The sequence below is a fragment of the Chiloscyllium plagiosum genome, unplaced genomic scaffold (assembly GCF_037043375.1).
Source record: "Chiloscyllium plagiosum isolate Xiang-an unplaced genomic scaffold, Cpla_swu_hap1 HiC_scaffold_20, whole genome shotgun sequence".
Classification (NCBI taxonomy): Eukaryota; Metazoa; Chordata; class Chondrichthyes; order Orectolobiformes; family Hemiscylliidae; genus Chiloscyllium; species Chiloscyllium plagiosum.
Genome location: NW_028270158.1, coordinates 2,113,638 through 2,140,715, shown reverse-complemented (window position 1 = coordinate 2,140,715; position 27,078 = coordinate 2,113,638). Strand labels below are relative to the sequence as shown.

At 45.7% G+C, this 27,078-nt stretch overlaps 1 protein-coding gene across 1 annotated transcript; it reads right to left on the bottom strand.

Annotated features, from left to right (window-relative positions):
* Positions 1 to 11,862: 11,862 nt before the first annotated feature.
* Positions 11,863 to 13,813, bottom strand: itpripl2 (ITPRIP like 2). The gene has a single exon (XM_043711047.2). The coding sequence runs from the start codon at positions 13,692 to 13,694 to the stop codon at positions 12,261 to 12,263; it is 1,434 nt and encodes a 477-aa protein (XP_043566982.2). The 5' UTR covers positions 13,695 to 13,813; the 3' UTR covers positions 11,863 to 12,260.
* Between the last annotated feature and the right edge of the window lie 13,265 nt (positions 13,814 to 27,078).

Below are 27,078 nucleotides of genomic sequence, written 5' to 3'. Positions count from 1 at the left end.
AGCACCATGAGTGGTGTTCACCACTTCCAGATGCTGCCATTAATCAACAATGCTTTCTGCCTGTCACACTAAAGAATAATGTGGGATATGAATTGCAGTGCCAGTGTGATTCTAAACACAGGGTAAAAGTGAGGACTGCAGTTGCTGGAGAGTAGAGTCGAGAGTCCAGTGTTAGCAGGTCAGACAGCATCCGAGGAGCAGGAAAATCAATGTTTCGGGCAAAAGCCCTTCCTGATGAAGAGCTTTTCCAGCACCACACTCTTGATATCCTAAACATAAGCAGATCACACCAAACAGCACATCATTTTGGCTGTTCACAACAAGGATGGCGTTGTCTGTACTCAACCAGCCCTCAATAGGAAAACTTGTAACATAGCATGCAACATTAAGTAGGATTCTGAAACCGGACAGCATTTGCTCAATGATCCTGAGTGTGTGAGGAAATGCACTGTCACCAGTTCAGGACTGTCTGTGGGGTTTGCAGTGTGGTGTGCCTGCATGGACTGGAATCTACATGTACTAATACACAAGGCCCTGCTGTTTGCAGACAGAAGGAACACGAACCCACAGCCTGGTTCAACTCGACAAAATAAGTGACAATCATTTCCTCGTTCACTTCTCAGTGCAGTGCCCTGCCTAATCAGTCAACCAGCCTGTTTAGAATTAAATAAAGCCTGGACATTAAATGCCAATCTGTATTAATGAGTTTATTCTCCACTGTAATGCCTCTTCCAATTGCAGTTCACATGCTAACCAATCATCATTCTTCTCTCATGCAGCATCAATATTGATTTTCCCCTTGAATTAGTATTCTTGCAAAAGTGTCCTGATGAGTGTAAAGCTTCACAAAAATGTATTTTCTCAGCAATACTAAAAACTGTTTAACACAACTGAAAAGACAAAGTGACCCCATTAAATACTTAGTATTACATTTCTGTATATCCAAGTGCTGAATTTAATTCAGATGATGCACAAATGGAAACTGAGTCTTTCTTTTAACTTCCCCTGTGGTGAAAATCATGTTCATTAGTGCATCTATTTCCCTTTTTCCTCATGTCTTTTTTTTTGTTATTATTTCACAAGCATTTATTCTGCTCACTGTCTCTGTTTAGTAACCCCTTTATCTCCACATTTTTTTCTTCCACTTCTAGTTTCTAATGATCTCTCTGGTTACTTGCCACCCTATGTGCACCTCATAGATTTTTTTTCCAACAAAACATAAAGCTTCTTAAAAGTGTCGTTAATTGCAAAGCTCTAGTTCAATGTTCATAAATAAGGGGGTAAAACTTAAAAATAATTATTTCATTCTAGTTCCCGAGACACTGATTCATCTCCCTGCCAACTAACTGGGAAGGAGTTAACCTGCTTACTTTCCCAGGCACTGAATTGAGCCTGTCCAAAGCCACTTATGTCTATCTTCATAATATCGATCAATTTCAACAGACTCAGCTCATCTACAGCTGAAACCTTCATCCATTGCTTTGTTTCCTGTGGAGTCCACAAACTTGAGGTCACCCAGGACACTGCCTTTTAACTCCGAATGAGCCTGCTCCCCTATTACCACCGTGCTTTCTGACCTACATTGGCTGCGAGTCAAGCCACACCTCAATTTTAAAGTTCTCATCATTGTTTCCAAATCTCTCCTCCTCCACCTCGTCCCTCCCTGTCTCTGAGATCTCCTCCAATCCCACAACCCTCTGAAATATTTAGACTCCTCTCATTCTGGCCACTTGGGTCTGAGAATTGCCGCATTGTTAGTGACCTGGTCACCAAACTCTGGAAACCCCTCCCTGATCCTCTGCATCTCACTTTTCCCCTTTAAGACAATTGCTAAAACTTACTTCTTTCATCAAGCTTTTGGTCCTTGAAGCTGAAATCTCCTCCTGTGGTTTGGGATCATACTTTGTTTTATAATATGTCTGTGAAGTGCATTGGAATGTTTCATTATGTTAAAGTTCTATGTAAATGCAAATTATCGTGGCGCAATAAACTGATTATTATATGGGTGATATATTATAATTATTTCTGCTGGTGGAACTAACTTATCTTTTATAAATTATTAGTTTAATCATCTCACAAGTTCAGTTATATTGCATCTCATCTGCTGTCTGCAATTCTCACACACCACATTATTGGTGTAGAATGCATTATTGTAAATGTACATGTAGTTCTTCTACAACGCGATGTGTTCTTGTGCAACCCCACATTATAGAAAAATTGGGCTTTAGAAACAGCACTTAAAGTGTTGGCAATGTAAACACGTTTAAGCCAACACACGTTTTAAAAGTTTGCCCTTTACTGCCACCAAATCGTCAATCATGTTCGTGAATTCGCATTGTGATAGCAAAATGCACAGTGATAGAAATAAATGATTGGAAGAGGGCACTGTTAGTCTGATCAGTAAGTTTGCAGGTGACACAAAGATTGGTGGAGTAGCAGAAAGCATAGGGGACTGTCAAAAAATACAGGAGAATATAGATAGACTGGAGAGTTGGGCGGAGATGTGGTAGATGGAGTACAATCCAGGCAAATGTGAGGTGATGTATTTTGGGAAGTCTAATTCTGGAGCAAACTGTACTAAAAACAGAAGAGCCTTGGGAAAAGTTGATGAGCAGAGAGATCTGGGACTGCAGGTCCACATACCCTGACGGTGGCTGCATAGGTGGATAGAGTGGTCAAGAAGGCATATGGAATGCTTGCCTTCATCGGACAGGGTATTGCATATAAGAGCTGGAAGGTCATGTTAAAATTGTACAAGATGTTGGTTCGCCACATTACCAAAAGGATGTGGACGCTTTGGAGAGGGTGCAGAGAAGGTTTACGAGGATGTTGCCTGGTATGGAAGATAATAGCTATGAAAAGAGGTTGAGTAGGTTAGGATTGTTTTCATTAGAAAAAAGGAGATTGAGGGGGGACCTGATAGAGGTCTACACAATCATGAAGGGTATAGACAGGTGGACAGAGACAAGCTTTTTCCCAGGGTGAAGGATTCAATAACACCAATGGGCACAGACCTTCACTCAGAAAAACACCTTTCCATCGCTACTCTTTGTCTTCCATGACAAAGCCAGTCCTGTATCCATCTTACCAGCTCACTGAAGATGGCAAATGATTTCACCTTTTGTATCAGCCTGCCATGAGGGATCTTATTAAAGGCCGCGCTAAAGTTCATGGAGACACCAACTACAGCCCTGCCTTCATCAATCAGCTTTGTCACTTTCTCAAAAAACTCAGTCAAATTTGTGAGACACAATCTTCCCATGTTGCCTATCACTAATAAGTTCATATTTTTCCAGACATCCTGAAAGAATAACTTACTTGCTGCCTCACAGTGGCAGGGACTCATGTTCGATTCCACCCTCAGGCAACTGTCTGTGTAGAGTTTGCACATTCTCCCCGTGTCTGCGTGGGTTTCCTCTGAGTGCTCTGGTTTCCTCCCACTGTCAAAAGATGTGCAGGTTAGGTGAATTGGCCATGCTAAATTGCCTGTAATGTTCAGGGATGAGTTGGTTATGTGCAATAGTCAGGGGTAAATGCAGAGTAATAGGATAGGGGAATGGGTCAGGGTAGGATATTCTTCTGAGGATTGGTATAGACTTGTTGGGCCAAATGGTCTGTTTCCACACTGTCCGGATTCAACGACTCTGTAAAAAAAAGGTTTATACTGTTTTCAAAATATCTCGACCGTAGAAGAGTTGAGCAGAAATATTTCAGAAGCTAGACACGTCCAAGGCTGTACTGGGTGACTCAGATCTATCATGTAGTGGTGCTGTACTATGCAAAATATTAGTAACCAGACAACTAAATTGAATGTTACAGTCAATGAACTGTACACTGTCATAAAATAGCATCAAATATAAAAAGTTGTGTAGTTTTGTGTTGACCCACTAAGAGCTCTCCTGGAAGAGAGAGTAAGTGCATTTCAGAAGCATTGAAAAAAAACCCAGAAAACTGAATATTTGAAATCCTGAATATAGCCTGAATATATCTCTGTGTTACTATGAGAGATTGTCAAAGCATTGAAATTAAAATAAACTTTTTAGTGGTACAAAAACTTTTTTTCCACTGGAATCTTTTCCTTGGCTGAATCCAAACTTTCTTGCAACCTCTTAGCAGGAAAAACAGGGACAGAAATTGAATCCTCAGGCCAGCAACCGATAGCTGTTCAGGCTGTGAAGGAAATAGTTTGTGAACATGGCAAGGTCCAAGGAGAGACACTATCGCCTGCCAACCAACAGGAAAGCAATAGTCTCGACAAGTGGGCGACATCTGGGAGGTTGCGTGAACATAAACAGTCTCATTGAAAGCATTGATGTGTCCCAGTCCCAATCCCAGGGAAAGCAATTACATTTGATGCAAATCAAAATCTGCAAAAATAAACACTGCAAACCCAAAAATCTGTTAGCCGGGAACTCTGAGCAAAAACCATAAACACCTTGAAAGATCAAAACTTCTGGCTCAGCTAAGAAAAGCTGCTCTGATCATGTCCAACATACAATCGACCCTGAATATTTTTGTCAGACCACGTCACGACTTTGTAGTTTTCAGTTCGATAAAGCAACAGCTAACTTTTAAAAATAGCTCTTTATTTTCGATAGCAGCAAAGTTTAACCTTTTCCTGTACCTCCATAGGATTCTTCCCATTGTCCAATCTTTTATTAAATTTGGAAGTGTAGAAATATTAGAAGAAGTTTTTTTTATTTTGAAGGAAATTGGGTTTTCTGTACTGGGAGCACATTTGGCTTTCTTCAAGTCAGAAATGCCTCAGCTGATGCGTCATTGCTCTCAGTTCCTCCTGTACAATCCTGTTTTATAAAACTAAACACATACAGAGAGCCCATATTGCAGCTTCTAATTAATATTACACATCATCTACTTACAAAGTAAATACTCATTAACTCAGGAGGGTGGATGCATGTTCCTGAGCAGGAATTGTACACTGCACACAGTGAGTGCAATTGAAAAACTTTCAATAATTCTGTCTTGAATGTTTGAGCATCCCCTGATTCAGAGAGCATATATGGTGAGAGCCAGTTTTCTCAATTCTGTAACTAAGCAGTATACTTAAGCAGATTCTCTCCTTAATGGATATTGGGTTTCCAAAGTTCCTTTAAATTGCCCGGATGCTCTTGGGAGGGTGTGAAAGGTTTAGATAAATCTGACTCCAGCCTTAGCCCAATCCTTTTGGTCTGTTACTCGCTACTATTCAGTAGCAACTTCCACAGACACATAACAAGTTTCCAAATTAATACCTATGATGTTCACTCTATCTTCCCACCAATCTACTCTACGGGTGTTTATTCAAGTGATAGATACGCAACAAATCTTTTCCAACACAGATTTAAAATTTTAAACATAGAGGATTTCTAAGTCTCCACTACCATCATTACACTCAACTCCTGATTCCAAATTGCAGCTTCGATGTTAATCCAGGCCAAACAGGATTGTTCACAATCCACCCGTGATTAGAAATGCCCATTTATACCTCAGCAACGTGGCAGCAGCAGCAAGGGAGCAGGCAAGCTGCACCAAGACCTTCCTCCTTCTATCCACTCAACTTCTTTCACACTTTGAGGCTTCAGTTCTGGCCTCAATAAATTTAAACTCTCCCAAACCTTCACTACCTTCATTCTATCCTGAAGAAAGTCTTGCAGACTTCCCCAACTTAAACTGGTTCACTGAATTCAAAGGAGAGCTAAACAAAGAGACCTTGTTCATAGCTCCCATATCAGGTTCATAGCTCCTTGAAAGTGGAGTCACAGGTAGATAGGATAGTGAAGAAGGCGTTTGGTATGCTTTCCTTTATTGGTCAGAGCACTGAGTATAGGAATTGGGAGGTCATGTTGCAGGTGTATAGGCCACTGTTGGAATATTGCGGGCATTTCTGGTCTCCATTCTATCGGAAGGATGTTGTGAAACTTGAAAGGGTCCAGTAAAGATTTACAAGGATGTTGCCAGGGTTGGAGGGTTTGAGCTATAGGGATATGCTGAACAGGCTGGGGCTGTTTTCCCTGGAGTGTGAGAGGCTGAAAGGTGACCTTGTTAGAGGTTTATAAAATCATGAAGGGCATGGATAGGGTAAACAGACAAGGTCTTTTCCCTAGGGTGGGGGAGTCCAGAACTAGAGGGCATGGGTTTACAGTGAGAGGGGGAAGATATAAAAGTGACCTAAGGGGCAACATTTTCACGCAGAGGATGGTGTGTGTATGGCATGAGCTGCCAGAGGAATTGGTGGAGGCTGGTACAATTATAACTTTTAAAAGGTATCTGGATGGGTGTAAGAATAGGAAGGGTTTAGAGGGATATGGGTCAAGTGCTGGTAAATGGGACTAGATTAATTTAGGATACCTGGTTGGCATGGATGAGTTGGACCAAAGGGTCTGTTTCCATGCTGTACATCTCTATGAGTCACTATCGTGTTTTACAAATCGTTCCACAGTCTTACCTCCTGATAGAAACCATCATCAGCACCTACCTCTCAGTACACGGCCTTCTGACTGCCTTAGTGCATGGAGTTTTCCATCTATGTTTAGCAAGGAATATGCCAATCATCATAGCCACACAAAGTCTATGTTTACCAACTGATTGTTTGCATATTTTACTGAAAAACGTAACAGAAATTAAAAGGGCCTTTATCGATTGAACAGGATATTCCAAGAGCCTAGGGATTTGTTTTATGTACAAATTAAGTCCAAATGTTTCCCTTGCTGAAGAAAATTGCCTATTATCAGAAATTGGAATCACTTTAAAACTGAACCGTTTTAGTATTTCCTGTGTAGCATGAGACTTCATATAACGGCTGCCTCAGCACTTCCTTCCTTTCTGCAAACAGAAACAATTTCTAATAAACAACAAAACAAGATGCCAATAAAACCACCAGGCCACTGTACTCCAGCAGTTGTCATCAAATAATTATCTGGCGCCAGTACCTTATAAGCAATCTGATGTTCAGAAAAATATTTCTCCCGAGAACAATGAAAACTAACCTTTGGATGAAGATGGGCAGAGGGACATCAGTTATTCAGACATTGAAAGTAGCTATCCTATGCTCATTGGCTCGAGGATTAAGACAGGTGATTGAGAGAGTGTCAATTGCCAAAAAATAGAGCTTATCCACATCTGCTCGGAGGCAGGAGAGAAGTCATTATCAGGGAGCTGTCTTCTTTCAATGGAAGATGGACCAGAAACAGTTGAGGAAAGACTTTCCCACTTTGGTTAGAGAGCAAGTTGCTGTCTTCACAACTTTAATGAGAGTGACACACTCCTCATGAACTGCTTGTTTGTCCTCTGCTATGTCAACCATCCTCTATTATCACAGGTTGTACATATCGCTGTTTAATTAACCAATGTATCTGAGCTACAATAAAACAGAGAACTGAAGATCTGAAACCAAAACAGAAATTACTGGAGAAACTCAACAGGTCTGGCAGCATCTGTGGAGAGAGAGATAGAGTCAAGTGACCTTCGAGTCCAATGACCTTTCTTCAGAACTAGCTAATCTGCTGGTTAACAGCTGAATAAAATATCTGAAAATTTCCTGCAAGTAGTGTCACCTGTGATCACAAACTTCCAAATTCTAACAGCATCTCAAGAAAATCTGAACAAACTCCTAATCTCAGTGTGTCTGCATTAAGTATGACTCTTGTGTTATTTGACTACCTGGAAGATATATACAACAAGAGAGAAATAACAGAATGAACCACGCTCCTGTTAATATGCCCCTATATCCATTATCATGGTTGTCATAGAGTCATACAGCACAGAAACAAACAGACCAGTGAGCTTTACTTCTGTTGTAGGAAATGTTTTGGAAAGGATTATAAGAGATAAGATTTATAATCATCTAGCAAGCAACAATTTGATTGCAGATAGTCAACATTGTTTCATCAAAGGCAGGTCATGTCTCACAAACCTCATTGAGTTTTTTGAGAAGGTGACCAAGCATGTGGATGAGGGTAGGGTAGTTGACATGGTGTACATGGACTTCAGTAAAGCCTTTGATAAGGGTCCACATGGTAGGCTGTTGGAGAAAATGCAGAGGCATGGGATTGAGGGTGATTTAGCAGCTTGGATTAGAAACTGGCTTTCTGAAAGAAGGCAGCGAGTGGTGGTTGATGGAAAATATTCAGCCTGAGTCCAGTTACTAGTGGTGTGCCACAAGGATCTGTTTTGTGACCACTGCTGTTTGTCATTTTTATAAATGACTTAGACGCAGGCATAGGTGGATGGATTAGTAAGTTTGCAGACGACACTAAAGTCAGTGGAGTAGTGGACAGTGTGGAAGAATGTTACAGGTTGCAGGGGGACTTGGATAAACTGCAGAATTGGGCTGAGAGGTAGCAAATGGAGTTCAATGCAGCTAAATGTGAGGTGATGCAATTTGGGAAGATTAGCAGGAAGGCAGAGTACTTGGTCAATGGAAAGATCTTGGTAGTGTGGATGTGCAGAGGGATCTTGGAGTCCACGTACATAGATTCCTGAAAGTTGCCACCCAGATTGTTAGTGCTGTTAAGAAGGCATACGGTGTGTTAGGCTTTATTGGTAGAGGGATTGAGTTCCGGAGCCATGATGTCATGCTGCGACTATACAAAATGCTGGTGCGGCCACACTTGGAATATTGTGTACAGTTCTGGTCCCCATATTTCGGGAAGGATGTGGAAGCATTGGAAAAGGTGCAGAGGAGATTTACCTGGATGTTGCCTGGTCTGGGGGGGAAGGTCTTATGAGGAAAGGCTGAGAGACTTGGGTCTGTTCTCATTGGAAAGAAGGTGGCTAAGAGGGGATTTGATAGAGACATACAAGATGATCAGAGGATTAGATTGGGTAGATAGTGAAAGTCTTTTTCCTAGGATGATGACGTCAGCTTGTACGAGGGGGCATAGCTGCAAATTGAGGGGTGATAGATTTAAGACAGATGTCAGAGGCAGGTTCTTTACACAGAGAGTGGTAAGGGCGTGGAATGCCTTACCTGCCAGTGTAGTTAACTCAGCCACATTAGGGAGATTTAAACAATCCTTGGATAAGCACATGGATGATTTTGGGATAGTGTAGGAGGACGAGCTTAGAATAGTTCACAGCTCGGCGCAACATCGAGGGCCGAAGGGCCTGTTCTACGCTGTATTGTTCTATGTTGTTCGGTCCACCTTGTCACTGCTGACCAGGTTTCCCAAACTGACTGCGGATGCTGTAAATCAGAAATAAAAACAGAAATTGCAGGAAAAGCTCAGCAGGTCTGGCAGCATCTGTGGAGAGAAATAGAATTAACATTTTGTGTTAAGTGACCCTTCCTCAGAAACGTTCAGAGGAAGGGTCACCAGATCCGAAATATTAACTTTGATTTCTCTTCACAAATGCTGCCAGATCTGCTGAGCTTTTCCAGCAACTTCTGTTTTTGTTTCCCATTTGCCTGTATTTGGCCCATATCCCTCCAAATCTTTCCTATTCACATACCTGTCCAATGTCTTTTAAATGTTGTACCTGTACCTGTGCATCTACCACTTCCTCTAATATATTGAGAAGGTCATGTCATCAATAAGTTTGAAAGTATGAATGGGAAATGAAAGACTAAAACACACAGAGTAAATAAAATGGAAGTTATAAGAACATGAAACTGGTTATGAGCAGTTTAACCTAAAACACTGAGACAGGCCAAACTGATTGTAACACAGTCTGCATTGCATTGTAGCAGATATTCCGTACAAATCAGACAACTTATCAAAATGTGATGCTTAAGCTACTGACATTCCATGCATTCAGCATTTCACAATCAATTTTCAATACATTACTTGCAATCACATTAGAGAGCGATTTGTAACACATTGATGCTTCCATGGATCATATTTTGCCACTGACAGTGGCTTATGAACTTCTTTGCATCCCCTCCACCCACACACACACCCACACACACACCCACCCACCCACACACACACACACACACACCCATTCACCCACACACACACACACACAGGTATTCACTTTGTTTAACTCAGATACCTGGATAAACACCGTGACCGTTAAGATATGACTACGGGTGAGACCAAACAAACATTTGGATTTATAAATTAATTGCAGAAAATGAAAAATAATTCAAATACCAGCATGCTGGAATCAAATATAAATTATTTAAAAATGTACCAGTTGTCCACATGTTGTTAATATGCAATCCATTTAAGCATTAAGGGATGAAAATCATATATTTAAATTGATCAAACTGCCAAATAGTTGTGAATAATGGGCAGATACTAGATACGATCATGGAATGGGCCTTGGATTACTGGAAGTTGTCCTCGCCTGTTTTAGTGGCTGGAGGTTCAGCACCATTCATCTCTACCAAGCATCTCAGCAAAGCCTCAGAATTACTGCTCACTGCATCGACCCATCCCGAGAAAGTCATTATTAGATAAATAAGCCAGAACAGGATCTGTAAATGCAAAACCAGCACAATGGGTCATGTGGCAAAGAGATAGAAAAGGCACAATGGTGTTACACAATTCCAGGCTGAAGGCAATTCTCGGTTGCAGGTTTTCTGTTTATGGGGGATCCTGCGGGGGCAGCAGAAGGTTACGACACTGACATGTTTTAATGATTTGTACAATTATTGTTTTGGTAGGACAGAATTGGAGGGCTGCTAAAAGATATTTTAACTGAGTTTTCCATCTTGCACTGGTCAGAACAAGTCACAAGAAATATCAAACTAAAGGGGAAACAGCAGGTTTACACTGCATGGGAGAAACACACTCACTGGTTGGCAAGCAGACTCTGATTGGTAGAAGCATTTCCATGGAGAAGATACCAGCTCGATGATGACTGACAGCTGACAGCCAAACTTTATCGGGTTCCTGTGTTCACTGCAAACTACCAATATTAATCCAGAGCTCCCTGATCTTTGAAGATGATAACAAAACATATACACTCTATGCTTGTTTAAACTGAATTGAAAAGGTGAAAGCTAATTCCTCCGAACAATGCCTTGACTAGAGTCATTATGCGGAGGTGTCAGGGATGGACTGCCATCACCCCACCTGACAAAGGAGCAGTGCTCCGAAAGCTTGTGATTTCAAATAAACCTTTGGACCATAACCTGGGGTCATGCAATTTCTGACTTTGCATACAGTCAACCTTCCAGGATTACATTTAAACAAAGCTTGACAGTTAACTGTCAGTCATCGTCTAACTGGTGTATTCTGTACAATAAACTCTCTACAATCAGAATCCACTTGCCAACCAATCAGCACTCTCCTCTGATACATTTTTTGACCTTGAGAATTTCTTGTCGGTAGATTAGATTAGATTACATTACATTACAGTGTGAAAACAGGCCCTTCAGCCCAACAAGTCCACACCGACCCGCCGAAGCGCAACCCACCCATACCCCTACATTTGCCCCTTACCTAACACTACGGGCAATTTAGCATGGCCAATTCACCTGACCCTGCACATCTTTGGACTGTGGGAGGAAACCGGAGCACCCGGAGGAAACCCACGCAGACACGGGGAGAACGTGCAAACTCCACACAGTCAGTCGCCTGAGGCGGGAATTGAACCCGGGTCTCTGGCGCTGTGAGGCAGCAGTGCTAACCACTGTGCCACCCACCCATTCAGGTAGTGCCCTGAATGAGAGTGAAATGAAACATTATGATAAAACAAATCTTACACAGCAGCACAAAATGTGAGAGATGGTGAGAGAAAATCCTGGAATGCGTCACCACCAACCTGTGCCTTTTGAGTTGCTTTTCTCACCGATATTTTGTCATCAGTATCACCACATCACATACAAAAGCTTGTGTTGTTAGTTCAAGCTTCATTTGAATAATGCCCCACTGCTGACCCTAAGCATTGATAGAAAACAGCAGAAAGCAAGGAAATCCTTCAAATTATTTATTAACAAAATAATAAATTATGTGTTAAAAATGTACACATTCAAATAAAACCATTTTTGATATAAAATACTGACTTGCTTTCTTCCTGAACAGAGAACAGTTAAAGTAATGAAACAAATAGTGAAATTGCTGAAAAAACTCAGCAGGTCTGGCAGCTTCAATGCAGAGAGAGAGAGAGAAACAGGAGATAACTTTTGGAATCTGAAGTGGCTGTGGGGGAGACATGTTTTTGAGACACAATGTTTTGACCAGATCAGACATAATACTGATGTGTCACTTAAAATGACATGCAATAAATTAAAATGACCGACCTAGCAGAGAGGAGCAGTAGGGCGGGTTGACATTTGCTATATTGAAGGCAGTTTCAGATTTCGGCGTCTCTTAGTAGTTTCTCGGAGAGTGTTTGTGATTGTGTAGCTTCATAATGAGATGGGCACAATTCCATGTTTTCAGCAGCTGAAAGGAGACCAGGTCCAAGAGAGCAGCATCAAAGCCCGCCAGCAGATTCACCGGCAACACTTCCTTAATCTTCCTGGGCACCGTGAGGAAATCCGGGACGTTCTTATTCCCCAGGAAAAAATGCATCAGTTCCTGTTTCTGTAACCGCTCCCTCCAAAACAGGACCAGGTCTTGCAGCCTCTCCATGAGGAATCTCTCATCCCAGGCATCCAGGGGACCTTTCAGGAGCAAGTGGAAAAGCGCCGTCTTCATGTTGTAGGTACACAGGATGGTGTTCCACTGAACTGAGAACCGCTGGTCAAACTCCCTGCAGCCCAGGTCCCGGAGAACTTTCATCAACTGCAGACACTTGAGGTGGCAGGAATTGCTCGGCGTTTGCGCTCTGAGCCAGTTCAGAAACTTGTGCTCGTGTTTGGAGAGGTACACAGCCCAGAGGGTGCCCGGTGTGAGAGCAGGGAGCAGTAAATCCTTCCCTCTGTAACTCTCAGCCACCAGGAAGACGGAATCCCCGACATGCAGAGCAGGGATCAGCCTGACAGACAGGGAGATGTGGCAGCAAAGATAGTCCGCTCTGGGCAGCAGTTTGAGGATGAGCTGGTCTCGGTGAGGGACCAGGCTGATGGAGCAGCGCTGTTCCCACTGGAAGCGGATGACCCTCAGGCAGCGCAGGACCTTGGCATGGAACCAGCTGAGTACCTGGGCAGAGGACAGGGCCCGCTGCTTCTCAAAGCGGACACAGAAACTCTCCAGGAACTCCCTCCTGCAGCGTGCCCCCTCCGGCTTACTGCATGGCATCACTCTGCAGATGGCTGTACCCCCCAGGGAGAGGGGCACGGACTGGGCGCCCGGCTGGAAGCTGGCGTCCAGCTGCAGGACTTGGGGCACTTTTATGGGCACCAGGAGGTCGAAGCAGTCCGGGCTGTTGGTCTGATGTTGTTCCCAGGTGCTGCCAATCTGCAGGAAATCTCCACGGAATGCCAGTGTGCCCCCGTCCTGCTCAGCCCTGCCCACCCTGAGCAGCTCACCCACAATCTGACTGACATGGGCCCGGCTGTGACCCAGCACATGGGGGGAGACTTTCAGCCGCTGCTCATAGTAACTCTCCAGGGCGGCCTTCCTGGCGAGAGAGGCGGACGGTGCCAGCACAGGGCAAGGCTGGTGAGGACACACTGGACACCAGGATTTGATCAGAGAGTAACAGAGCAGGAAAGCCAGGGACAGCTGCAGCACAGGCAATGGGCTAGGCTCCTCTTCGGGCTGAGTGGCCAGCTCGCTCCTCAGGCACAGGAAGGCGGCACTCAGGCAGCTCGCCAGGAGCCAGAACAGGCGGCAGCGACGGCCCGAATGGCCGGGCATGGCGTCACGGCTCTGAGCTCAATCCCCAGAGTCCCCCCGCCAGCCAGCCCCGGGAGCCGGCATCGGAACAGAGCCCCACCGCCCTCCCTCTCCCTTTTCTCTGTCCCTCGCTTCTCTCCCTCCCTCCTTCTCTGCCTCCTTCTCTTTCCCTCCCTCCTCTCTCTCTCCTTCCTTCTCTCTCTCTGCCTCCTCTCTCTCCCTCCCCTCCTCTCTCTCCCTCCCTCCCCTCTCTCCCTCCCTCCCTCCCCTCTCCCTCCCTCCCTCCCTCCTTCTCTCTCCCTCCCTCCCTCCCTCCTTCTCTCTCCCTCCCTCCCTCCTTCTCTCTCCCTCCCTCCCTCCTTCTCTCTCCCTCCCCCTCCCTCCTTCTCTCCCCCTCCCCCTCCCTCCTTCTCTCCCCCTCCCCCCTTCTCTCCCCCTCCCCCTCCCTCCTTCTCTCCCCCTCCCCCCTTCTCTCCCCCTCCCCCTCCCTCCTTCTCTCCCCCTCCCTCCTTCTCTCCCCCTCCCCCTCCCTCCTTCTCTCCCCCTCCCTCCTTCTCTCCCCTCCCTCCTTCTCTCCCCCTCCCTCCTTCTCTCCCCCTCCCTCCTTCTCTCCCCCTCCCTCCTTCTCTCTCCCTCCCTCCTTCTCTCTCTCTCCCCCTCCCTCCTTCTCTCTCCCTCCCCCTCCCTCCTTCTCTCTCCCTCCCTCCTTCTCTCTCCCTCCCTCCTTCTCTCTCTCTCCCCCTCCCTCCTTCTCTCTCCCTCCCTCCTTCTCTCTCCCTCCCTCCTTCTCTCTCTCTCCCCCTCCCTCCTTCTCTCTCCCTCCCTCCTTCTCTCTCCCTCCCTCCTTCTCTCTCTCTCCCCCTCCCTCCTTCTCTCTCCCTCCCTCCTTCTCTCTCCCTCCTCTCTCTCTCTCTCTCGGGCTGAAGTTGCTGAAACTTTGAAACTTCCTGTTGCGAGGATCCGCGTCACTAAGTGTCGGAGCGAGGAGGAAGCGGCGTGTGTTTCTGCTCAGGGACTGGGGCCCGAGACTGTTACCCTGAACCCTTACCCCGACCCTCATCCCAACCCGGCGTCTGTCTGTGTGTGTGTGTGAGAGAGAGGGGTCTGTGTGTGTGAGAGAGAGGGGTCTGTGTGTGTGAGAGAGAGAGGGGTCTGTGTGTGTGTGAGAAAAAGAGGAGTCTGTGTGTGTGTGTGTGTGTGTGTGTGAGAGAGAGAGGAGTCTGTGTGTGTGTGTGTGAGAGAGAGAGAGAGAGGAGTCTGTGGGTGTGAATTAAAATCTCACAACACCAGGTGATAGTCCACAGGTTTATTCGGACTCTAACCTGATGTTGCGAGACTTTTTAACTTTGTTCACCCGAATCCAACACCGGCTCCTCCATATCAAGAGGGGTCTCTGTGTGTGTGTGAGAGAGAGGTCTGTGCGTGTGTGAGAGAGGGGTCTGTGTGTGTGTGTGAGAGGGGTCTGTGTGTGTGTGAGAGAGGGGTCTGTGTGTGTGTGTGAAAGAGGGGTCTGTGTGTGTGTGTGAAAGAGGGGTCTGTGTGTGTAAGAGAGAGGGGTCTGTGTGTGTGTGTGTGAGAGAGAGGTCTGTGTGTGTAAGAGAGAGGGGTCTCTGTGTGTGTGTGTGAGAGAGAGGTCTGTGTGTGTGTGAGAGAGGGGTCTGTGTGTGTGTGAGAGAGGGGTCTGTGTGTGTGTGTGAAAGAGGGGTCTGTGTGTGTAAGAGAGAGGGGTCTGTGTGTGTGAGAGAGAGGTCTGTGTGTGTGAGAGAGAGGTCTGTGTGTGAGAGAGAGAGGGGTCTGTGTGTGAGAGAGAGGGGTCTGTGTGTGTGAGAGAGAGGGGTCTGTGTGTGTGAGAGAGAGGGGTCTGTGTGTGTGAGAGAGAGGGGTCTGTGTGTGAGAGAGAGGGGTCTGTGTGTGTGAGAGAGAGGGGTCTGTGTGTGAGAGAGAGGGGTCTGTGTGTGTGAGAGAGGGGTCTGTGTGTGTGAAAGAGGGGTCTGTGTGTGTGAGAGAGAGGGGTCTGTGTGTGTGTGTGTATGTGAGAGAGAGGGGTCTATGTGTGTGTGAAAGAGGGGTGTGTGTGTGTGTGAGAGAGGGGTCTGAGTGTGTGTGTGAGAGAGAGGGTTCTGGGTGTGTGTGTGTGAGAAGTCTGGATATGTGTGTGTGAGGAGGCTGGGTGTGTGTGTGAGAGAGGGGTCTGTGCGTGTGTGTGAAAGAGGGGTCTGTGTGTGTGTGAGAGAGGGGTCTGTGTGTGTGAGAGAGAGGAGTCTGTGTGTGTGTGTGAAAGAGGGGTCTGTGTGTGTGGGAGAGAGGGGTCTGTGTGTGTGAGAGAGAGGAGTCTGTGTGTGTGTGTGAAAGAGGGGTCTGTGTGTGTGTGAGAGGGGTCTGAGTGTGTGTGTGAGAGAGAGGAGTCTGTGTGTGTGTGTGAAAGAGGGGTCTGTGTGTGTGTGAGAGGGGTCTGAGTGTGTGTGTGAGAGAGAGGGCTCTGGGAGTGTGTGAGAGGAGTCTGGATATGTGTGTGTGAGGGGTCTAGGTGTATGTGGGTGTGTGTAGTGGGGGGTATGGGGAGAGGCCGCAGTTATCACAAGCTGCTCAGTGTTGAGGTAAAGTGCCCCAGGATCCTGGAGCATCCCCCCACACACAGCGTACCTCCACATTCTTGCACCCCCCCCAACCACCTCCTCCTCCCCCACTCCCCCACCCCCCCTACTTCCCCACACACCCCCTCCCCCTACTTCCCCACACACCCCCTTCTCTCTCACACACCTTTCTTAAAGAGGACCCAGTCTCTGAGTCTTGCAGCCTCAGGTGGAGTTTGCATGTTTCTCCCCGTGTCTGCATGGATTCCCTCCGGGTGCTGTCATTTTCTCTCACAGCCCAATAATGTGCAGGGTAGTTGGATTAGTTATGGGAATGTGGGGTTACAGTGAAGACAGGGGTGGGTGTGTGCAGGGAGAGTTAGTGTGGACTCAGTGGTCTGCTTCGACACTAGGGATTCTGTGCATCACAAACAGCTTGCTGATCATTCTTAACACACTCAAAGGGATATGTAGTTTGATTTGATCCACTAGTCTTTGGAATCTATCGACACTTAATACTAAGGGAGTTTTTTAGATTAGATTAGATTCCCTACAGTGTGAAAACAGGCCCTTCAGCCCAACAAGTTCACACCGACCCTCCGAAGAGTAACCCACCCAGACCCATTCCCCTACCCTATATCATTTACCCCTGACTAATGCACCTAACACTACGGGCAGTTTAACATGGCCAATTCACTTGACTTGCACATCTTTGGACAGTGGGAGGAAATCGGAGCACCCGGAGGAAACTCACGCAGACACAGGGAGAATGTTCAAACTCCACACAGACAGTCGCCCGAGGCTGGAATTGAACCTGGGTCCCTGGTGCTGTGAGGCAGTAGTGCTAACCACTGAGCCACCATGCCACCTTAATTGAATCCAAGTTGTACCATCAGCTCTGGCTGGATTCAATCCTGGGTCCTCAGATCATTACTGAAGTCGCTGAACCCTACAGTGTAGAAAGAAACCATTTGGCCCATTGGCTCCACACCAACCCTCCAAAAAGAACCCACCTGGTCCCAGCTCCTACCCTGTAACCCACATTTCCCATGGTCAATCCACCCTAACCTGCATATCCCTGAACACTATGGGGTAATTTAGCTGATCCACCCTAACCTGCACATCTTTGGACTGTGGGAGGAATCCGGAGCACCCGGAGGAAACCCCCGCAGACACGGGGAGAATGTGCAATCTCCACACAGACCAACAGCCACAGCCCGAGGCTGGGATTGAACCTGAGTCCCTGGTGCTGTGAGGTAGCAGTGATAACCACCGAACCACTGTACCAGTCAGATTTATGACATAGGATGTAAGGGACAGGGGGGAGTGTCAGTATAATTTGGACACTGACAACAACATAAGCAAAGCATGGAACAAGCATGAGGGGCTGAATGGCCTCTTCCTGTTCCTGTTAAATTGTGAAACAGGCTGCAAATCCTGTCAAATGTGAAAGAAGATTTTATCTTTGACAATTTGAAGTATAAAGGGAAATCACAGGTGCCCCACGGAAACCCTCTTCAACCAACAGAAGATAAGAGTAAACCTCAGAATGGAGTCACATGGACCAATAGGTGCTGCTGCTTATTTGGCACTTCTTCTGAACTGCCAGTGCGTGGGTCACAGTCCCGGAACTCCCTCCCACAGGGCATTGTGGGTCAACCCACAGCACATGGACTGCAGTGGTTCAAGAAGGCAGCTTACCCCCACCTTCTCAAGGGACAATTAGGGATGAGTAATAAAAAACTGACCAGTCAGTGATGCCCACATCTCACAACTGAATAAAAGAACATTCACAACCCTGCGGATATAGAGGACCTCATCAGCTTGGACACCACTATTAGATTACTAATAAACTCAATCTGCTCCAGGACTTACAGACTGATCTTCTCAGGTTTTTGCACAATTCCCCTCTGTCCTGCTGGGATATTGCAGCCAATCCCATCACATCCCCTCACAGCTCTGGACAGCTTTGTGCAAATGTTACATTCAGACCTGGGTGAAATACTGAGACCCACCCACCCAGTGTAAAGCTGTAGGTTAATTTCTTGGTGCTTGTACTCTATTTATCAGTTCACAAGGCAGAGATTTGGTGTGTTTTCTTGTCAGCTGATTGACTTTAGAAGCTATCCTCAGACTGTTGTCTCTGAATACTCAGCTTTCTCTGTTTTTGCAGCTACATCAAACCTGCTCCCTCTAATTCCATCCCCTCCTCATTATTTCCACAAAAACATGTTTACAATACTTCTTCACCTTGTATCCCACACACCATGTGTGCCTGCCCAATTCTCCGGAAATCTGAACTATAAAACAATGTCTCTGTCCGAGTTATAGAGATTATACAGCACAGAAACAGAGCCTTTGGTCCAACTCATCCATAACTTGACGTTATCCCACAGTATATCCCATCGGTCATTCCCTTAACCTGTCTGTATCCCTCTGTTAACTCCTGGTATCATCCTCATTGCTTGTCTTCCAATCTATTTTTGTACCATCTGCAAACTTGCTCTTTTCTCATTTAACTCATTCATTTCTTCTGTTCATAAGCATGACCCCAGCGTTGATCCCTGTGGCACGCCACTAGTTACAGGTTATCAGGTTGAAAATGTCACTTTATCCCAATTCTTGGAACTTAATAGTTCGCTGATCCATGTTGATATACTGCCCCTAACACCAATGGGCTCTTATCTTATTAAGTAGCCTCATGTGAGGTACCTTATCAAATGCCTTTTATAAATCCAAATATATTACACCTACTAGTTTCCCTTTATCAACCTGACACTCCAATAACAAAAATGCAGATTAGACCCCATATACCAACCACTAAGAAATAAAACTGGAAATGATACTACCCACCTCAGCAAACCGACACACATAAATAGCAAGTGGGACAGAACACTAACACTTCACGAGAGGTGCACTGATGATGTTACTCAGTACAGTGATGAAACATCTCTAAACAAACTTACCAGCTCAGCGAGCAAGTCAACAACCTGCATGTTACCTCCTCAGTGAACTGGAATAAATTGTCAGGCTTGATTTCCTTTTCACAAAGGCATGGGTCTCTGATTGATTATATTCTGGATTTCTAAATGCTTGGCTGGTTTTCCTGCGACTAAATTATGAAGGGTAACTGCTGGCAGACAGAATTCCAGCTCATGTATGGCTGCGCTTTAGAAATCGAGGTGATGCTGGGAATGCTGATTCCTGGCAGTGATAAATGCTTCTGTCTCTACTGAGAAGGAAGAAAGGACGAGTGGGGTGCCATAGAGAAGTGGTACTGAGAAAAGGGGGCAACTTGCAAAGAGAAGCTTGCTATGATTAATGGGGAGGAACAGTCAATAGAGTCATAGAGATGTACAGCATGGAAACAGAGCCTTTGGTCTAACTTGTGCATGTCAACCAGATATCCTAATCCAATCTAGTCCCATTTGCCAGCACTTGGCCCATATCCCTCCAAACCCTTCCTATTCATGTACCCATCCATACAACTTATAAATGTTGCAATTGTACCAGCATCCTCCACTTCCTCTGACAGCTCATTCCATTCACGTACCACCCTCTGCGTGAAAAAGTTGCAACTTAGGTCCCTTTTATATCTTTCCCCTCTCACCCTAAAGCTATGCCCTCTCGTTCAGGACACCCCCACCCCAGGGAAAAGACTTGCCTATTTATCCTATCCATGCCCCTCATGATTTTATAAACCTCTATAAGGTCACCCCTCAGCCTCCGACGCTCCAGGGAAAACAGCCCCAGCCTGTTCAGCCTCTCCCTGTAGCTCAAATACTCCAACCCTGGCAACATCCTTGGAAATCTTTTCTGAACCCTTTCAAGTTTCACAACGTCCTTCCAATAGGAAGGAGACCAGAATTGCATGCAATATTCCAACAATGGCCTAACCCAATGTCCTGTACAGCCGCAACATGACCTCCCAACTCCTGTACTCAATACTCTGACCAATAAAGGAAAGCATACCAAACGCCTTCTTCACTATCCTATCTATCTGCAACTCCACTTTCAAGGAGCTATGAACCTGTACTCCAAGGTCTCTTTGTTCAGTAACACTCCCTAGGACCTTACCATTAAGTGTATAAGTCCTGTTAAGACTTGCTTTCCCAAAATGCAGCACCTTACATTTATCTGAATTAAACTCCATCTGCCACTTCTCAGCCCATTGGCCCTGTTGTAATCTGAGGTAATCTTCTTCGCTGTCCATTACACCTCCAATTTTGGTGTCATCCATAAACTTACTAACTGTACCTCCTATGCTCACGTCCAAATCATTTATATAAATGACAAAAAGCAGTGGACCCAGCACCGATCCTTGTGACACTCCACTGGTCACAGACCTCCAGTCTGAAAAACCACCCTCCACCACCACCCTCTGTCTTCTACCTTTGAGCCAGTTCTGTATCCAAATGGCTAGTTCTCCCTGTATTCCATGAAATCTAACCTTGCTAATCAGTCTCCCATGGGGAACCTTGTTGAATGCCTTACTGAACTCCATATAGATCACATCCACTGCTCTGCCCTCATCAATCTTCTTTATTACTTCTTCAAAAAACTCAATCAAGATTGTGAGACATGATTTCCCACACACAAAACCATGTTGACTATCCCTAATCAGTCCTTGCCTTTCCAAATACATGTACATCCTGTCCCTCAGGGTTCCTTCCAACAACTTGCCCAGCACCGACATCAGGCTCACTGGTCTATAGTTCCCTGGCTTGTCTTTACTGCCCTCCTTAAACAATGGCACCACGTTAGCCAACCTCCAGTCTTCCAGCACCTCACCTGTGACTATCGATGATACAAATATCTCAGCAAGGGGCCCAGCAATCACTTCTCTAACTTCCCACAGAGTTCTAGGGTACACCTGATCAGGTCCTGGGGATTTATCCACTTTTATGCATTTCAAAACATCCAGCACTTCCTCCTCTGTAATATGGACATTTTTCAAGATGTCACCATCTATTTCCCTACATTTTGTTTCTTCCATGATCTTCTCCACAGTAAACACTGATGCGAAATACTCATTTAGTATCTCCCCATCTGCTGCAATTCACCAAAAATGACACGGTTTGAATTTTAGCAGAAATCAGCTATGTTGCTTTTGGAGCAGTGAAGGTGTTATATTATTGAGACAGAGCAGCACCTGGAATCTATGATAGGGAAGGACGAGCTTGATTAGAGTGGTGCTGGAAAAGCACAGCAGGTCAGGCAGCATCCGAGGAGCAGGAGAATCGACGTTTTGGGCAAAAGCCCTTCATCAGGAATGAGACAGGAATGAGAGGAAGAGCTTGATGACAGCTGTCAGCCTGAGGACAGCACCGGCAGAAACACCAGGGCTGGCAAACAGAAACTGTCAGAGCAAGTTCCTGCAGATGCTGGAATTTGTAATGAAAACAACAAATCCTGGAGATCACAGTGGCTCAGGCAGCATCTGTAGGGAGAGAGTGAGCTAATGGTTCGAGTCTAAATCAGATCTCAGATGAAGAGTCATCTAAATTCGAAACGTTAGCTTGCTCTATCTCCATGGATGCTGCCTGACCCACTAATCTCCAGCACTTTTTATTTTCACACAGTGGACAGCACAGTGGTTAGCACTGCTGCCTCACAGCACCAGAGACCCGGGTTCAATTCCCGCCTCAGGCGACTGACTGTGTGGAGTTTGCATGTTCTCCCCGTATCTGCGTGGGTTTCCTCCGGGTGCTCCGGTTTCCTCCCACAGTCTAAGGATGTGTAGGTTAGTTGAATTGGCCATGCTAAATTGCCCATAGTGTTAGGGGTAAATGTAGGTGAATGGGTCTGGGTGGGTTGCTCTTTGGAGGGTCAGTGTGGACTGGTTGGGCTGAAGGGCCTGTTTCTACACTGTAGGGAATCTAAAAAAAATCCCTCTCTCTCTTTTCTCTCTGAGGAAGTGAAAAGTAAAACAAATCTAGTGACTCGAGGAATTCTCATGCAAAAGAAGATCTCAGTCTACCTGATCAACTATTGGATCAAAGAAACCCATTATTGCTCAAATCAAAAGAACTATGGGAAGTGATTCTCTACCTTGTTGTCTGGATATTTCAGCTCTGCCTATACTTTTCCAAACAGAACAATTATGTGAAACTGTCTCTCTGTCGTCTGCCTTATTTGTGAAGGAGTGTGTCTGTCCTTTGGATTTTAAAGGGGCATAATTTAAGTAGAAGATTAGTGATCAGTTCTTTTTCTCTGCCATTTGTTAAATAATACGTTTGTTAACAATAAATAGTTATCCCATTAACGAAGAAATCTTGCATGAATTATTTTTGTCCTGAATAGCAATCCTTCAGGCAAATCGATAATCTGGCAGTTTAATGGGGTATTTATGCATTTGTGATGATTTGTCAAATAACAGACTTTGATTATCAATACCCTCTTCCCATTCAAGTCATAGCAATGGTCTCCAACAAACTGGCCAAAGTGAACAAAATTCAGTTGTGGCTGAGATGTATCATTAATGTTCTGGCCTAGTCTGTGGGGATGTGTTCACCCGTTTAACCTGGTTCACATTTCCTTTGATATAGCAGCAACAGAATTGACCATTCTTGTTTCTGGTGGTCTCCCAATGTGAAAACTCATGACCCCCCCCCCAGCCCAGGAAATTAAGCTGCAGTCATGAAGCAGAAATGGAATTTATATCTATGCCCTCCCATCTGTTGAGTGCAGTACTGCCTGCCATTGAGTGGAAGAAATTACATTGTACAGTATTGCAGTTTACGTAATCTCACATTTAATGTACTTTCATAAATTCTATGGATAATTTTAAAAAAAATTAGGTCACATTCAAGGCCTCTCTTTTTTACAAAAGGATGAAGAATATCCAGATCTAAATATTTAACAATCTGCATCTGACCATTCTGTTTTATTTAAAAATATTGTTTTAGAATAGGATCTGACATTTTCATAAAACTCTTTCACATGTTCGAGAATGAACATAGTGTAACATGAGACATGGTGTTTTATACATCCGATTCTCCTGTTTAATAATGAGAATGGGGCCTAACAGCTGCTTCTTAACTCCATCCTTTATTTACCCAAATCACATTCTGGTTTAAAGTACTTCTGGCAAATGTACAGAAAGATTTTTATTCTGAATAAAAGGGTAGGATTTCACATTTTTCTCTAAGGACCAGTTCCACATTAAAGGATAATTGTGCACAGTATGTAATTATAGTCAGATCCATAAACAAGTGGAATAAATGTTAGAAAAGTATTTGGAAGTGTGTGGATGTTGAAAGAATCATATATAAAGTAAACTATTCATAAAACCTACTAAGCTGGACATAAATCAGTAAAATGTATCAAATCTGTGCTTTGTTTTCAAACCATGATCTCATATTGAAAATGTAATAAACCTTCTGAATTTTAATTTGATTTTACAATTATTCCGGTGTAAGCAGAGATACATATTTTACTCTGGACACATTGTTGGGTTTTGGAGGTGTTAAAACTTCGCCTAATTGTATCATTGCAAAGTTGTAAGCACTTGATGCTGTATGGAGTTGTACAAACCTCAGTTCCTTGTGTAAACTACATTGTGAATGACTAAAATTGCCCTTGATATTTAAATTGATGCATTTAAGTAAGGAATTTTATCTTTAAACACTCCAACGTTGAGCCCCATTATGTGATTTTTCTCTTTTGCAGAATTGGTCACGACACATTTCTGTTGGGAATTAGTTGACCTAACCCAGCGCTACTGGGACAGGCTCAGTTTGGGTCATGGGAAAATATCAACTTAATCCTCAGTGTGTGAGGAGCACTGGGTTCCCTCTGGGTCCTTAGCACTAATTTATCATTCTACTATTGTCCCATTTGGAATAAAGCATTATGATGAGCTGGAGCTAACTCTCCTCAATCTTGTACAGATAGCTCATAGTTCCTCTGCTTCCTTCTTCTCTTAATACTTAAAGGTGAACAGGTCACACAGAGAGAGGACAGTTCCTTCTGCTTGAAGACACTTAATTTTATTGACAGGTGTGAATGTTTAGGCAGACTATTGAAGGGCAGGGGTGTACATGAGTGGAGTTTGTTTAAAAATGTACAGAACTCGAAAGAAGCAGAAATCTTGGAAGAGTGTCAAAAATGATTGACAAGCTGAAGGATTGGTGTGACTGGAGTCACTCCAGTGTTTGTGCTGGAAGGGCTAGGAGATGCAGAGCGGCCTGTTTCATATCATCACTGGATCCTGTCAGGGAGATGTTTTACATCAGGCTTCTTTCTCTTCTTTTGTGTCTGCTTTCGTATAAATAGTTTAAAAATTTCTTTCAATTGTCAAGGAATCCTGGACAGGATTTAGGGCAGCACTTTTCACAGTAGAGAGCGGCGCGAGCTGGGCGGAAGTGAAGTTGGAGCACAGAGCTGGCCGGGAAGGTAAGTGATTGATATTTGAGTGGGTGTGTTCTAGACCCCAGGCCCAACATAGTAGGGCCTCCCTCCCATCCTCCTCCTCTAACCTAATTTTAAAGTCCACAGGTAAGCTACTCAGTGTTCTTGTTTTCGGAGACGAGGTGTAGAGTAATGGCAGCGCAGGCAGTGGAATGTTCCTCCTGCAGGATGTTCGAGGTAGGGGTGACCACCGATACTCCTGCCGACTTCATCTGTAGGAAATGCAGTCAGGTCCTGCTCCTCACAGAACGAGTTAGGGAACTGGAACTGGAGTTGGATGAACTGAGGATTATTCGAGAGGCTGAGAAGGTGATAGATAGAAGCTACAGGGACATAGTTACGCCAGAGAACAGAGGTAGCTGGGTAACAGGGTAAAAACAATGACTGCAGATGCTGGAAACCAGATTCTGGATCAGTGGTGCTGGAAGAGCACAGCAATTCAGGCAGCATCCGAAGACAGGCAAAATCGACGTTTCGGGCAAAAGCCCTTCATCAGGAATAAAGGCAGAGAGCCTGAAGCGTGGAGAGATAAACTAGAGGAGGGTGGGGGTGGGGAGAGAGTGGCATAGAGTACAATAGGTCAGTGGGAAAGGAGATGAAGGTGATAGGTCAGGGAGGAGAGGGTGGAGTGGATAGGTGGAAAAGGAGCTAGGCAGGTAGGACAAGTCTGGACAGGTCAGGGGATCGAGTTGCTGGAGGTTAGAAGGTAGGATGAGGTGGGGGAAGGGGAAATGAGGAAACTGTTGAAATCCACATTGATGCCCTGGGGTTGAAGTGTTCCGAGGCGGAAGATGAGGCGTTCTTCCTCCAGGCGTCTGGTGGTGAGGGAGCGGCGGTGGAGGAGGCCCAGCACCTCCATATCCTCGGCAGAGTGGGAGGGGGAGTTGAAATGTTGAGCTACGGAGCGATTTGGTTGATTGGTGCGGGTGTCTCGGAGATGTTCCCTAAAGCGCTCTGCTAGGAGGCGCCCAGTCTCCCCAATGTAGAGGAGACTGGACGCCTCCTAGCAGAGCGCTTTAGGGAACATCTCCGAGACACCCGCACCAATCAACCAAATCGCTCCGTGGCTCAACATTTCAACTCCCCCTCCCACTCTGCCGAGGATATGGAGGTGCTGGGCCTCCTCCACTGCCGCTCCCTCACCACCAGACGCCTGGAGGAAGAACGCCTCATCTTCCGCCTTGGAACACTTCAACCCCAGGGCATCAATGTGGATTTCAACAGTTTCCTCATTTCCCCTTCCCCCACCTCATCCTAGTTTCTAACCTCCAGCAACTCGATCCCCTGACTTGTCCGGACCTGTCCGACCTGCCTAGCTCCTTTTCCACCTATCCACTCCACCCTCTCCTCCCTGACCTATCACCTTCATCTCCTTCCCCACTGACCTATTGTACTCTATGCCACTCTCTCCCCACCCCCACCCTCCTCTAGCTTATCTCTCCACGCTTCAGGCTCTCTGCCTTTATTCCTGATGAAGGGCTTTTGCCCGAAACGTTGATTTTGCCTGTCCTCGGATGCTGCCTGAATTGCTGTGCTCTTCCAGCACCACTGATCCAGTAACTGGGTAACAGTTAGAGGTGGGAAGGGGAGGAAGCAGGCAGTGCAGGGATCCCCTGTGGTCGTTCCCCTAAACAATAAGTATACCGCTTTGGATACTGTTGGGGGGGACGACCTAGCAGGGGTAAGCTGCAGTGACCGGGTCTGTGGCGCGAGGTCCGGCTCTGAAGCCCAGAAGAGAAAGGGGGAGACAAGGCTAGTTATAGGAGACTCTATAGTTAGAGGGACAGACAGGAGGTTCTGTGGGCATGGGCGAGACTCTCGGATGGTTTGTTGCCTCCCGGGTGCCAGGGTCCGAGACGTCTCGGACCGTGTCTTCAGAATCCTTAAAGGGGAGGGTATGCAGCCAGAAGTCATGGTGCACATTGGCACCAACGACATAGGTAGGAAGAGGGGTGGGGAGGTCATTCAAGAGCTCAGGGAGTTAGGCTGGAAGCTAAAAGCTAGGACGGACAGAGTTGTCATCTCTGGGTTGTTGCCGGTGCCACGTGACAGTGAGGCAAGGAATAGGGAGAGAGTGCAGTTGAACACGTGGCTGTAAGGATGGTGTAGGAGGGAGGGCTTCAGGTATTTGGACAATTGGACTGCATTCTGGGGAAGGTGGGACCTGTACAAGCAGGACGGGTTGCACCTGAACCAGAAGGGCACCAATATCCTGGGGGGTAGGTTTGCTAGCACTCTTCGGGGGGGTTTAAACTAATTTGGCAGGGGGATGGGATCCGGACTTGTAGTCCAGCAAGTAGGCTAGCTGTTTGTCAGGATGTCCAAGAATGTAGGGAGTCTGTGAAGAAGGTAGCACTGACAGGGAATACTTGCGGACACAGAGATGGGTTCAAGTGTGTATACTTCAACGCAAGGAGTAT

What these genes read in the sequence shown, in the direction of transcription:
- itpripl2 (XM_043711047.2), bottom strand. Translation starts at nt 13,694, where the DNA reads ATGCCCGGCCATTCGGGCCGTCGCTGCCGCCTGTTCTGGCTCCTGGCG.